At 40.1% G+C, this 13,803-nt stretch overlaps 2 protein-coding genes across 4 annotated transcripts; both read right to left on the bottom strand.

The window, feature by feature from the left end:
• Positions 1 to 2,472: 2,472 nt before the first annotated feature.
• Positions 2,473 to 7,772, bottom strand: rdh1 (retinol dehydrogenase 1). 3 transcript variants are annotated; one of them, XM_041865074.2, is made up of 7 exons: positions 7,659 to 7,771; positions 6,550 to 6,593; positions 6,420 to 6,467; positions 5,977 to 6,307; positions 3,327 to 3,585; positions 2,976 to 3,139; positions 2,473 to 2,872 (listed from the first exon to the last, which is right to left on the bottom strand). In XM_041865074.2, exons 2-7 carry the CDS (start codon positions 6,574 to 6,576, stop codon positions 2,616 to 2,618), a joined length of 1,086 nt encoding a protein of 361 aa, XP_041721008.1. In that variant the 5' UTR covers positions 6,577 to 6,593; positions 7,659 to 7,771; the 3' UTR covers positions 2,473 to 2,615. The 3 variants fall into 3 exon arrangements, with proteins under 3 accessions (XP_041721008.1, XP_041721016.1, XP_041721024.1); XM_041865090.2 differs by having other exon boundaries at positions 2,724 to 2,832; positions 7,659 to 7,772; XM_041865082.2 differs by lacking the exon at positions 6,550 to 6,593 and having other exon boundaries at positions 7,659 to 7,770.
• Positions 7,773 to 8,425: 653 nt separating this feature from the next.
• LOC121552276 (retinol dehydrogenase 7-like) lies at positions 8,426 to 12,376 on the bottom strand. Its single transcript, XM_041865059.1, has 5 exons — positions 12,273 to 12,376; positions 10,422 to 10,736; positions 9,392 to 9,650; positions 9,043 to 9,206; positions 8,426 to 8,794 (listed from the first exon to the last, which is right to left on the bottom strand). The coding sequence occupies exons 2-5, from the start codon at positions 10,732 to 10,734 to the stop codon at positions 8,571 to 8,573; spliced, it is 960 nt and encodes a 319-aa protein (XP_041720993.1). The 5' UTR covers positions 10,735 to 10,736; positions 12,273 to 12,376; the 3' UTR covers positions 8,426 to 8,570.
• Positions 12,377 to 13,803: the final 1,427 nt, after the last annotated feature.

Consider the following 13,803-nt stretch of genomic DNA (forward strand, 5'->3'; position numbering starts at 1 on the left):
TGAAAATTACAGGCCTCTCTCATCTTTTTAAGTGGGAGAACTTGCACAATTGGTGGCTGACTAAATACTTTTTTTCCCCACTGTATATCGCATTAGGACAATGTTTTGTAAGGATAATTAACTATTTTTGCCACTGAACAAAACTGAAGATGTATGCATTTCATCTTGCATGTTTATATACCTCATTTCAGGGCTTAAAAAAAACAAACAAAACGAAGCAAAACAAATACAAACTGATCCAATGACCTTAGCTATTCTAAATCTATAGATGCTGTAAAAAGAAAACTATACAAATTCTGAATAGCTCAAAGAATAGTATGCTAAGCATACTTACATGGTATGTAAATGGTACTTACGATCAAAATTATCATATTTTTGGCATATTTAAATCAAAACTCTCATATTTAGGTAAGACTTTTTATGAATATTTTTTAAATGAACTTGGAACAATACTTGAATATGCCAATAATTTTAATGTGTGAAGATGTATAATTTTGGCCACCTCCAGTGACTCTCTGGAGCTGGTAAAGTCCAAGAGCAAAATATCCATATCTGGAGATACAGAATTGGACGAAATTAGGAATCTGACTGTCATTTTCTAAACATGGGCTATAAATCCTATGCTCTTAGATTGATTGTTTTGTATTGTGATGAAAATGACAAATAAAAACTGTATCAATGATCATTCTAAATATGCTCAAATGGTTTTCTAGCTAGCAAAGTGGGAGACAACATGTATGCTGCTGAGACGTAAAATTAATAAATGTTTTGTTTTTTAATACAATCTCAACAGTCTGTTTTTCTTACCTTAAAATACATTGTGATTAACACAGTAGTTTATTTTGTTGGCACCACAGGAACATTTAATATCAATATTCATGAATGATTCACTACATACAACGCAACATGCAACAATTTCAAAGATTTTACTGAATTACAGTTCATACACTGCATGACCAAAGGTATGTGGACACCTGCTCGTCGAACATCTCATTCCAAAATCATGGGCATTAATATGGAGTTGGTCCCCCCTTTGCTGCAATAACAGCCTCCACTCTTCTGGGAAGGCTTTCCACTAGATGTTGGAAAATTGCTGCGGGGACTTGCTTCCATTCAGCCACTAGAGCACTGATGTTGAGCGATTAGGCCTGGCTCGCAGTCGGCGTTCCAATCATCACAAAGGTGTTTGATGGGGTTGAGGTCAGGGCTCTATGCAGGCCAGTCAAGTTGTTCCACACCGATCTCGACAAACCATTTCTGTATGGACCTCACTTTGTGCACGGGGGCATTGTCATGCTGAAACAGGAAAGGGCCTTCCCCAAACTGTTGCCACAAAGTTGGAAGCACAGAATTGTCTAGAATGTCATTGTATGCTGTAGCGTTAAGATTTCCCTTCACTGGAACTAAGGGGCCTAGCCCGAACCATGAAAAACAGCCCCAGACCATGATTCCTCCTCCACCAAACTTTACAGTTGGCACTATGCATTGGGGCAGGTAGTGTTCTCCTGGCATCCGCCAAACCCAGATTAATCCGTCGGACTGCCAGATGGTGAAGCGTGATTCATCACTCCAGAGAACGTGTTTCCACTGCTCCAGAGTCCAATGGCGGCGAGCTTTACACCACTCCAGCCGACGCTTGTCATTGCGCATGGTGATCTTAGGCTTGTGTGCAGCTACTCAGCCATGGAAACACATTTCAAGAAGCTCCCGATGAAAAGTTATTGTGCTGACGTTGCTTCCAGAGGCAATTTGGAACTCGGTAGTGAGTGTTGCAACTGAGGACCGACGATTTTTACGCACTACGTGCTTCAGCACTCAGCGGTCCTGTTCTGTGAGCTTGTGCGGCCTACCACTTCTCGGCTGAGCCGATGTTCCTCCTAGACTTTGCACTTCACAATAACAGCACTTACAGTTGACCGAGGCAGCTATAGCAGGGCAGAAATTTGATGAATTGACTTGTTGGAAAGGTGGCATCCTATGACGGTGCCGCGTTGAAGGACACTGGGCTCTTCAGTAAGGCCATTCTGCTGCCAATGTTTGTTTATGGAGATTGCATGGCTGTGTGCTCAATTTTATACACCTGTCAGCAACGGGTATGGCTGAAATAGCCGAATCCACTAATTTGAAGGGGTGTCCACATACTTTCCTGCAGTCAACATGCCAATTGCACGCTCCCTCAAAACTTGAGACATCTATGGCATTGTGTTGTGTGACAAAACTGCACATTTAAAAGTGGCCTTTTATTGTCCTCAGCACAAGGTGCACCTGTGTAATGATCATGCTGTTTAATCAGCTTCTTGATATGCCACACCTATCAGGTGGATAGATTATCTTGGCAACGGAGAAATGTTCACTAACAGGGATGTAAACAAATTTGTGCACAAAAAAATTAAAAATAGAGAGAAATAAGCTTTTTGTGCATATGGAACATTTTGGGGATTTATTTAAGCTCATGAAACATGGGAATAACACTTTACATTTTGCATTTATATTTTTATTATTTTAACGTTTGACTGAAGTTAAACAATATCAACATACTTGAAATGCAAATAATGAATATAAATCAGTCTAAAACGTATCATAGATGTGATTGATAAAGGAAAGAGTCCAGTGGCTCATGTGTTTGCCACACCCACTTGGTTTGCATGGATCTTTCTGTCGTCTTTGGGGACAGGAAGTAGAACAGCGATGGCGAAGTCTGCTATGAATGTAGGGAGGTAGGACAGGGGGATCCAGATGAGCTTTGCATCCCAACCAGGTGAGTAGCGGGTCCGTGGGTGGCGGGCTGTAAGGGCATGCTGCATGCAACTGGTCACTTTGGAGATATCTGAACTGCACAGGAGACCCATGGAGAAATCCTGAGCTTTTACATCTGTCATAGACCACAGTGAATGGATGAGAGTCAGACATGAATGTTTCAGCATTGTAATGACATGACTCAACCATTTTAAAAACAGTACACAGTATTTACTCACATTCATCAAAGAAGTTGGGTCCATATGAGTGCTTGACCTCCTCAGGGAGACGGTTCCATAGTCTCTGCAGGTCTGCTTCAATGAGGTCCAGCCTGGTCACACCCGTCTTGAAGAAACCAGGCTCAATGATACTCACTTTTACACCAAAATGCTGCATATCCCGCCTGAACATAAGAGCAGGCAGCTTAGTTGTTATCTAGCTAATACAATAAGATGCTTAAATCTATGAATAACTCTGTGGTGCGAATCTACACTGCACAGCATTGCACAGTTACAGTTCCATAATAAAATGCTTGGAAATCAATCCCTAGTTTACTGAGTTTATTATATTGTAAAACAATGCCACGATACCTAAGGCTGTCAGAGAAGGCCTCCACACCATACTTAGATAGGCAGTAGCCTCCTCCAATGAGGGCAAGCCTCCCCAGGATACTGGCAACATTGACCACCCTTCCTTGAGCCTTCTTTAAGAGTGGGAGGAACTTCAGGGTCACTTCAATCAGACCTATTAAATTCACATCTAGAACTTTCTTGAAGTCCTCCAACTGCATCCATTCAGTGGGGCCTATAGGTGTGGACCTCCCAGCGTTGTTGATCAGCCCCCAGAGACCTGTGATACAGAGAGGGAGACGAATTTCGCACAGTAACGACATGTGATACTGCATTATCAAGTATTAGAGTACTCTTATACAGTTGAAGTCGGAGGTTTACATACACTTAGATTGGAGTCATTAAAACTTGTTTTTCAACCACTCCACAAATGTCTTGTTAACAAACTATAGTTTTGGCAAGTCAGTTAGGACATCTACTTTGTGCATGACACAAGTAATTTTTCCAACAATTGTTTACAGACAGATTATTTCACTTATAATTCACTGTATCACAATTCCAGTGGGTCAGAAGTTTACATACACTAAGTTGACTGTGCCTTTAAACAGCTTGGAAAATTCCAGAAAATGATGTAATGGCTTTAGAAGCTTCTGATAGGCTAATTGACATGATTTGAGTCAATTGGAGGTGTACCTGTGGATATATTTCAAGGCCTACCTTCAAACTCAGTACATCTTTTCTTGACATCATCGGAAAATTAAAAGAAATCAGACAAGACCTCAGAAAAAAAATGGTAGACCTCCACAAGTCTGGTTCATCCTTGGGAGCAATTTCCAAACGCCTGAAGGTACCACGTTCATCTGTACAAACAATAGTACACAAGTATTAACACCATGGGACCACGCAGCTGTCATACCGCTCAGGAAGGAGACGCGTTCTGTCTCCTAGAGATGAACGTACTTTGGTGCGAAAAGTGCAAATCAATCCCAGAACAACAGCAAAGGACCTTGTGAAGATGCTGGACGAAACAGGTACAAAAGTATCTATATCCACAGTAAAACTAGTCCTATATCGACATAACCTGAAAGGCCGCTCAGCAAGGAAGAAGCCACTGCTCCAAAACCACCATAAAAAAGCCAGACTACGGTTTGCAACTGCACATGGGGACAAAGAAATGTCCTCTGGTCTGATGAAACAAAAATAGAACTGTTTGGCCATAATGACCATCGTTATGTTTGGAGGAAAAAGGGGAACGCTTGCAAGCCGAAGAACACCATCCCAACCGTGAAGCATGGGGGTGGCAGTATCATGCTGTGGGGGTGCTTTTCTGCAGGAGGGACTGGTGCACTTCACAAAATAGATGGCATCATGAGGAAGGAAAATTATGTGGATATATTGAAGCAACATCTCAAGACATCAGTCAGGAAGTTAAAGCTTGGTCACAAATGGGTCTTCCAAATGGACAATGACCCCAAGCATACTTCCAAAGTTGTGGCAAAATGGCTTAAGGACAACAAAGTCAAGGTATTGGAGTGGCCATCACAAAGCCCTGACCTCAATCCTATAGAAAATCTGTGGCCAGAAATGAAAAAGCGTGCGAGCAAGGAGGCCTACAAACCTGACTCAGTTACACCAGCTCTGTTAGGAGGAATAGGCCAAAATTCAGCCAACTTATTGTGGGAAGCTTGTGGAAGTCTACCCGAAACGTTTGACTGAAGTTAAACAATTTAAAGGCAATGCTACCAAATACTAATTGAGTGTATGTAAACTTCTGACCCACTGGGAATGTGATGAAAGAAATAAAAGCTGAAATAAATAATTCTCTCTACTATTATTCTGACATTTCACATTCTTAAAATAAAGTGGTGATCCTAACATACCTAAGACAGGGCATTTTTACTAGGATTAACTGTCAGGAATTGTGAAAAACTGAGTTTAAATGTATTTGGCTAAGTTGTATGTAAACTTCCGACTTCAACTGTATGATAAGAAATGTGGGTAGAAAGAGATACGCTGCAACTGTTCTGTGCAATAACTGTAGTAACACACAGTATTTTCCACTCAGAGGTCTCTATTACATGTAATCCTAGAGTGATGCCCCCTAGTGCAATATGTGTCCTATCAATAGTTAGTTGAATTCTGGGAATGTCAAAAGGCAATTCATTCATCTTTAACCAGACATTTAACCAGGGCTGGATATATGAAGCAAAGCTGTCTTAAATCTTCTATTCACTAATCTGCTTGTGGAAAGAGGTAAAGGATACATGACATGATTGTGGATCTTGCACCAAATATTTCATTCTAAAGGGTTTGGGCCAAGCACAGAAGTAATATTTCAAAGCTTGGGATAGCCATAAATCACTATGTTTTAGTGTTTAGTGTTTAAAGCAAGAATATTCCAATTAGGCATCTAATTCAAATCACACACCATTTATGTGATTCAGAGTAAACTTGGCTGGTGACTTAACAAAAGTTGGTCCATTTTCTCATCACTGTGTCTTGGTAATGTTATGGTAGGTTTCCTCAGCAGCTCTCAAGGTGATAATGGTTTGAAAATATGCAGACGTATGGGTCAGTTTCGGTTAGTCAAGCACCCCATCACATTTTTATCTCTCCCGGTGCTTGACTCTGACTGGCACCCTATCTACCCACTGCTGCCTTCCTCACTTACCTCGTTCTCCAACCTCGGCGCGCACAACCTCCACCGCACTCTCGATGCTCAGACTGTCGGTAACATTGAACAGAACTGTCTTCAGTCTGGGAGAGGCCGCAGCCTTCAATTCCGATTCACCTTTCTTCGTGAGACATGCGGCTATTACATGAAACCCCCTTTGGTCAAGTTGCCTTGCCACCAAATTTCCAAATCCGCTATCACAGCCCGTGATAAAGACATGTTTCTTGTCAAAATCTTCAACTTTGAAAGAATCTCTAATAAACCAGGCGATGGCTATGGCTGTAACTGAAATTAGTATGCAGGATAGGGCCAAGTGTGATAGGATTGCCTAAAACAGACAGACAAAAAATGACAACATTGTTTATAATAAACAAACAATGTAATAAAGAAAGTAATGTTATAAATAAGTTATAAAAGACAAGGAACTTTATCAATCTCACCTGAAAAAAATCCACTAGAATATTCTCTTCAGACACCAGAGGAAAGACCTATAGGGAGTCACATTTCAGTTATATAATGGTACCTTTCCAATAACATATTATTGTCTTGTTTTTTCTTCAAAACACTTACATCAGAGAAAGCTGAGTCTTCAGCCATTAGTATTCTAATTGCTCCTTCATTTGAATAGTTGACATGTTAGAATAATAAAAACAGCATAACTATATTGACAAAGATGAATAGGCTCTAAAGAACCATATTAAATAATATGATTCTTCAAATTAATAAGACAATAGCTCAGTGTTTAGAGTATAGGCCTACAATCTAATTATTCCGTTTCTTTTCATATGCAGTTGTTTGTCTGTGTGCTCCATCGCCATTATCCTTGTCTATCTTGCTTACAGATCTGGTACACACCTGAAGGATTATATTATTAGTTTGTCATAATCACAGCAATGCACCTGGTCATAAGCAAACTTGGCTGCAAGTAGCTCACAGCTTTTCATATGACATAGTATACATGTCTAGTAGGGTGAAACATAATACCTAAAAGCGTATTTCTGGTTTGAGAGAACTTGGCTGAATAAAACATTCTAAAATTCTTCTCAATTCTACAGCCCTCTTTTTTCAATAATTATTTCAGATTCCATAGTTGGAATTAATGGTAGCAATTCACAGCTATATCCAATGAGAGTAAACATAATTTGATTAGGAATGTGTTGCACAGTAAGCTTTTGTTTTTTGATAGGAAGAATTTGCTGTAAATCATGCAGTGGGCTAAGCCTATGTTGTTTGCTCATGACACTATTCTGTCATAGCGTTATAATGGAAAACTGTAATAGTGTTACTCTGACCACCAGATGGCATCTTGGTATCTCCTAAATGTGCACATAAACACTGGTAAAAGTAAATCATGTAGGAGTCCACACACTGTTGTCAACAAGGTTAACGGTCATTTCTTTCTGGCAGTGTTATGTAAAAAGGTATAAAATATAGCCACACAATTATGTATAAACCTATATTCACAAATGCAATAAGTATGTTGTGTTGAATTAAATTTGTTCACAATTAAGCATTAAAAAGGTGGAACATTTTTACAGTTTACACTTACATTGGATTAGAATTACAAAAGTCAGGTTACTTTCCCAAAATTCCAGCATTTCTGAAAAACCCAGGAATTTAGGGAAATTTTGCAATCATATACAAGATCTTCTGTAATGTGGATTATACATTGGACCTACCATGGCTACTTGCAAGTTTGGTGTTTTCTCATCCAGGATATAAAAAAAGCAGAATGGAGTTTGTTCCTCAGTCTAACCTACATGCTTCCCAGTGGCTACAATCAAAGGACTTATGAGGGGCTACAGATTGGGAGCGGTGTCAAAGGTCTGTGCTGCTTGATTGTGTAATATGTCCCATGGACCTTCAATGGTTTACATGATGATAAGAGTTCTGGTAAATACATCTTCTTTCACCTGATTACCACTAGGAATAGGCCACACATCTGTTTTTCTTTTGAAGGTGCACTCCATTCTACAAAGTCATACAGTATCTTTGAGCAGAGCAGTGTAAGTGTGCCGTTGTTGAAGACTCATGAATGAGAGGAAGGCAGCCAGTGCAGGTAAAGTAGAATGCACATAATACTATAATTATCAGCAGCCATCTCCCCTTAGTAATGTGGGAAACAACTATTCGTTTGTATTAGTTGTATCCTTCAATGAGATTGGGTAGCTATAAGCTAATCAAATCAAATGTATTTATAAAGCACTTTTTACATCAGCAGATGTCACAAAGTGCTTATACAGAAACCCAGCCTAAAATGTTGGTCTAGATTAGAGCATAGATTTATGGTCTAGACAGAATATAATTTACTGTATGTATCAAGTGGACACATAATGAAAACACAGCTTAATTTAAACTACTGAAACTCTTTCCATTCAGTTATATTATGAGACCAGTGAAACAGTACAAATACAAATGTGATTAGACAAAAGGCAAATCACAACTGTTTAATTTTGAAAACAAATTAATGTTTATTTTTCATTCACATGCTATACATTTTTTCCAATGATAAAAAAGTATGCAATTTTTCTTGCTCTCCAGTGGGTGTTAATAAAGACTTCTTCCTACTTTCGGTCAGACAACCATTAACATTAAAGAATAGCGCCTGTTGGCTTGGCCATATCTTTTAAGAGCATTTTGTCAGCGATCCAAGTTGGGAGGTAGGACATTGGCAACCATAAGAACTTGGCATCCCAGCCAGGTGAGTAGCGTGTCCGAGGGTGGACAGCAGAGATGGCGTGCTCCATACAACTCACAACCTTCATCAGGTCCCCATCCAGCAACGTTGCAACATTCTTCTCCAATGTCACATTTGCTGGAAGAAAGGTATTACCTCCATTAACAAGCTGACGTCAAAGGCAGGCAGGTTTAACTTGCCCAGTTCATTTGCCCTGGGAAATCCCTGTCAATGCCCTGGGCAATCCCTGTCAATGCGTTCTTGGAGTGCTTATCATTCTGTCACACACGTTATGATAAACCTATTTGCATCAATCATACTACAGCAGCATGCACAGGTTCATTTGTATGTTTGTTTGTTTTGTTAAAAATATATAAAATACGTACCTCTCTCTGGGTAATCATGTCCATATTGATCTTTGATTTCTTCAGACAGATTGTCCCACAATGTCTTCACATTTTTTCTCAGGAGATGTAGATCAGTCACACTTGTTTTGAAAAAGCCTGGTTCAAGACACAGGACTTTAACTCCAAACGCTGACATGTTCATCCTGGAATTCAAAAGAAAAATGTGCCACAACAAACATTAATATATGTCTGCAATACAATATCCATATAAAGTCAGAGCCATAGAGAATAAAGCTCTGAGCAACACTTTTCAGTTTGCTACAATTCTCTAATACATTCAAATAAACGTGATACAGTATATGCTTAGACAAAAAGCAGGGCCTCGCACCGTAGACTGTCATTGAAAGCCTCCACTCCATATTTTGACACACAGTAGGGACCCCCAAAGGCGCTTATCCTCCCAAACACGCTGGCCACATTCACCACCCTACCCCTGGCCTTCTTGATGAGGGGCAGAACGCTCAGAGTCACACCAATGACTCCAATGAGGTTAACATCCAACATGGACTTGTAGTCATCGACGGTCATCCAGTCACAGGGACCGGATGGTACAGAGACTCCAGCATTGTTCACCACAGCCCACAGACCTGAAAAAAACATTAAGGCAGAACATATAGTACAAACAAATCACACCCACAGCAAGACACAGGCAGCAGTCACAATGAAGGAAAACATTCCATGCCTACAAGTGTCAACAAGTGCTTACAGTACATGCCAGTTGTCACGTGTGGGAGTGAGGTATCTTACAGTGAGAAGGGTTCACTTAAAAAGGCCCAGTACAGTCAAAAACCTGATTTTCCTGTGTTTTATATGTATATTGTTTCCACACAATGAGGTTGGAATAATACTGTGAAATTGTGAACATTATGATAATGTCCTTTTAGTGTAAGAGCTGTTTGAAAAGACCGCCTGAAATGTCAGCCTGTTTTAGTGGGATGGTGTTTTTGGCCTGTCTGGTGACAGCTAGTTTTCAGTTCTCCCTACTCAGACCACTCCCAGACAGTCCTAGCAAAATTCTTGCTTGAGAAATTGCTCTTTGCTAAAAAGCAATTTGTTTCTTTTTGACCATTTCAATTTAAAACAATCAAAATAAGGTACTCAGAAATGATTTGATATCAAGATAAAAACAGCTGCATTGGACCTTTAAGATGTTTGTGGTTGGAAATTCCATAGCACCAGTTGACTGACTCATAGTAATATTACTCGGACTCAATTAATGAGTAGACCAGAAGTCAGTCTAGATACTTGGATATTTTGAATACCAAACGCTTCCCCCATTTTTAAAGTCAGGAAAGTATTGGAGTCCATTTTTACAAAAGTTGCAACATTTGGCTAAACTGGTCTTCAAAGACACACACCCTTCTCCCCAACCAAGGTTTTGATGAATGCCGTTGCTTTGTTGACACTGTCAGTGCTGATGACATCCAGGTGGACTGTGTTCAATCGTTCAGAAGAGACCTTCTTCAGCTCATCCTCCCCCTTCTCAGTGTAGCAGGCTGCGATCACACAGAAGCCCAGCTTGTCCAGATGTCTGGCCAGAAGGTTCCCGAACCCAGAGTCACAGCCAGTGATGTAGACATATTTCTCTCCTTTATTGGGTACTCTTGCGAGTTCCCTGTACCAGCGGAACACAAACCAAAAAGCCACCAGTCCAAGAATGTACAGGAACATTTCTGAGACAGGAAAGAGGTTCATTCAGATAAATATAATATTTTATCATATTACAAATAAACCTTTTCTATTTGCAAAGATATACAATTGAAGGTTCATTGGGGGCATATTATTTTATCTTCTGAGTATTTGACCGAGGAGCACAATCTAGTAGAAACATCAATGCAATCAGTCCTATGGCAAAAACAGCAGAATCTTGTAGGATACTATTTTGTAAACCATTGACAAATTCTTGAGTAGTTTACAGACAGACGGCTAAGAGCTTTGGTGAAAAACTGTATATTTCCATCCATTTTAATTGGATTTTAGAAGCAAATTCATAAAATATCTGCTGTGCTGTTTGCTCTATGACATTTGTTTAAGTATTGAAGGCCTATTTACATTTATCTGGTGTGCGACTGCAAGTTCTGCTTAGTGACCATTCTACAGCTACAACAGTGTTTCTTAATCCTGGTCCTGGGGACCCAAATGGTCAACAATTATGTTTTTGCACTACAACCCTGATTCAAATCATTAAAGCTTGATGATGGTTTGATCATTTTAATCAGCTGTGTAGTGCTAGGGGCTAGGAAAAAACAAGAATGTGCACCCCTTTGGGTCCCCAGGACAAAGAACCACTTGCCTACAGTAATTACAGAATATTTCCAAGTGAAATATATAGTAGGCCTACAGTTTATATCTGATTAAATCTGAACAGTTTAACAGTCCGATGACATGGCCATTTGAACATGAAGTGAGGCATGGAATTAGAGGAAACTTTCTTTGATGGGTAAATCCACTTGGCTACAAAAGATGATGTATTATTATAAAGTATTCTACCTCCAAACTGATTAGCCTGCCCTATTCCCTGAATGAACAAAACCATTAACTGTTTACATAACATCTAAAATAATGATAAGATCTCCTGTTTATCATTTTAACCATGAATGATCTTTGACCACTATGGGTTATCTAATAGATTATGCCTAGTATTTATTGAGCAAAAATAAGTTGGATAAATGCCTGAAATGTTCAGCCCACATCTACGTTACTAGCCCCTTGGAATACAGTAGGCTCTCCATTGTTGCCTACAGGTTAAAAAAAAATAAGAAAACTTTGCACCTCACGTGACAGCAATGACCTACAACACCTACGCAAAGCCACGCCTACTATTTAAAATCGATAAAAACAGTTTGTTTAAAAGAGGAACGTTAATCAGATTCAGACGCCAAGACCTAAAAATCACCTCATTATAGTTACTCACATATTTCAATAACCACGTCAAGTATGAAAAATGTATGCACTCACTAACTGTAAGTCGCTCTGGATAAGAGCATCTTCTACATGACTAAAATGTAAGAAGGCAGTTAGCCCACTTCTTTGAAAGATGGGATACATTAATGGCTCGAATCACTTGTTCAGTGAACTGCGACTTTTGCAACTTTATCAACTCGAGTAACGTTTGTTCTTTTAACCAAGAGCTTTTAACATTTCATGTTCATCAAACTGCCTGATTAATATCCTTTCTCAGATATGGCAAAGAAACACTGAAAACTTACCACAGGCGACAGAATTGCGCTCCCCTCAGTGCGCTTCTTGAGTGGCTGGTAATAGCGTAACATCCTTGTCCTGAAATAGTTTTTATTTTCTCTGTGTTCTTCACCTTCCGGTGAGTGAAGACATTTTATTTAACAAATGTTTTATGGACGGTCGACGTACTCCATCTGCTGGACATTATAAAAGCTGTAACTACACTTCTACCACAGCTGAAAACCAGTTGTTAATTTCAAATGTTTCATTTGCAAGGACCTTAATGTGCTTCTTCTTGAGCCACTCCTTTGTTGCCTTGGCCGTGTGTTTTGGGTCATTGTCATTCTGGAATACCCATCCACAACCCATTTTCAATGTCCTGGCTGAGGGAAGGAGGTTCTCACCCAGGATTTGACGGTACATGGCCCCGTCCATCGTCCCTTTGATGCGGTGAAGTTGTCCTGTCCCCTTAGCAGAAAACCCCCCCCAAAGCATAATGTTTCCACCTCCATGTTTGACGGTGGGGATGGTGTTCTTGGGGTCATAGGCAGCATTCCTCCTCCTCCAAACACGGCGAGTTGAGTTGATGCCAAATAGCTCGATTTTGGTTTCATCTGACCACAACACTTTCCCCCAGTTCTCCTCTGAATCATTCAGATGTTCATTGGCAAACTTCAGACGGCCCTGTATATGTGCTTTCTTGAGCAGACGGACCTTGCAGGCGCTGCAGGATTTCAGTCCTTCACGGCGTAGTTTGCTACCAATTGTTTTCTTGGTGACTATGGTCCCAACTGCCTTGAGATCATTGACAAGATCCTCCCGTGTAGTTCTGGGCTGATTCCTCACCGTTCTCATGATCATTGCAACTCCACGAGGTGAGATCTTGCATGGAGCCCCAGGCCAAGGGAGATTGACAGTTATTTTGTGTTTCTTCCATTTGCAAATAATCACACCAACTGTTGTCACCTTCTCACCAAGCTGCTTGGCGATGGTCTTGTAGCCCATTCCAGCCTTGTGTAGGTCTACAATCTTGTCCCGGACATCCTTGGAGAGCTCTTTGGTCTTGGCCATGGTGGAGAGTTTGGAATCTGATTGATTGATTGCTTCTGTGGACAGGTGTCTTTTATACAGGTAACAAGCTGAGATTAGGAGCACTCCCTTTAAGAGTGTGCTCCTAATCTCAGCTCGTTACCTGTATAAAAGACACCTGGGAGCCAGAAATCTTTCTGATTGAGAGGGGGTCAAATACTTATTTCCCTCATTAAAATGCAAATCAATTTATAACATTTTTGACATGCGTTTTTCTGGATTTTGTTGTTGTTATTCTGTCTCTCACTGTTCAAATAAACCTACCATTAAACTTATAGACTGATAATTTCTTTGTCAGTGGGCAAACGTACAAAATCAGCAGGGGATCAAATACTTTTTTCCCTCACTGATTACGTCTTAATTTCTCAAAAACATAGAGTCTTGGTTTTCATTTGACACCCAATTTGACATGCACATATGAACTTCACATTTTGGTGCTCATGGGTCCTTTTACAAAGAAATGACCACATG

This window comes from Coregonus clupeaformis, chromosome 4, assembly GCF_020615455.1.
Source record: "Coregonus clupeaformis isolate EN_2021a chromosome 4, ASM2061545v1, whole genome shotgun sequence".
NCBI classification, from domain to species: domain Eukaryota; kingdom Metazoa; phylum Chordata; class Actinopteri; order Salmoniformes; family Salmonidae; genus Coregonus; species Coregonus clupeaformis.

Bases quoted from the DNA above. Each gene is read 5' to 3' on its own strand.
- rdh1 (XM_041865074.2), bottom strand. From the start codon at position 6,576: ATGGCTGAAGACTCAGCTTTCTCTGAT. The intron at 6,468-6,549 runs GTAAGTGTTTTG...GACTCCCTATAG, and splicing joins AAGACTCAGCTTTCTCTGAT to GTCTTTCCTCTGGTGTCTGA. The intron at 6,308-6,419 runs GTGAGATTGATA...TGTCTGTTTTAG, and splicing joins TTCTAGTGGATTTTTTTCAG to GCAATCCTATCACACTTGGC.
- LOC121552276 (XM_041865059.1), bottom strand. From the start codon at position 10,734: ATGTTCCTGTACATTCTTGGACTGGTGGCTTTTTGGTTTGTGTTCCGC. The intron at 9,651-10,421 runs GTGTGTGTCTTT...TGTTTTTTTCAG, and splicing joins AACCTTGGTTGGGGAGAAGG to GTCTGTGGGCTGTGGTGAAC. The intron at 9,207-9,391 runs GTGCGAGGCCCT...TTTGAATTCCAG, and splicing joins GCTTTCAATGACAGTCTACG to GATGAACATGTCAGCGTTTG.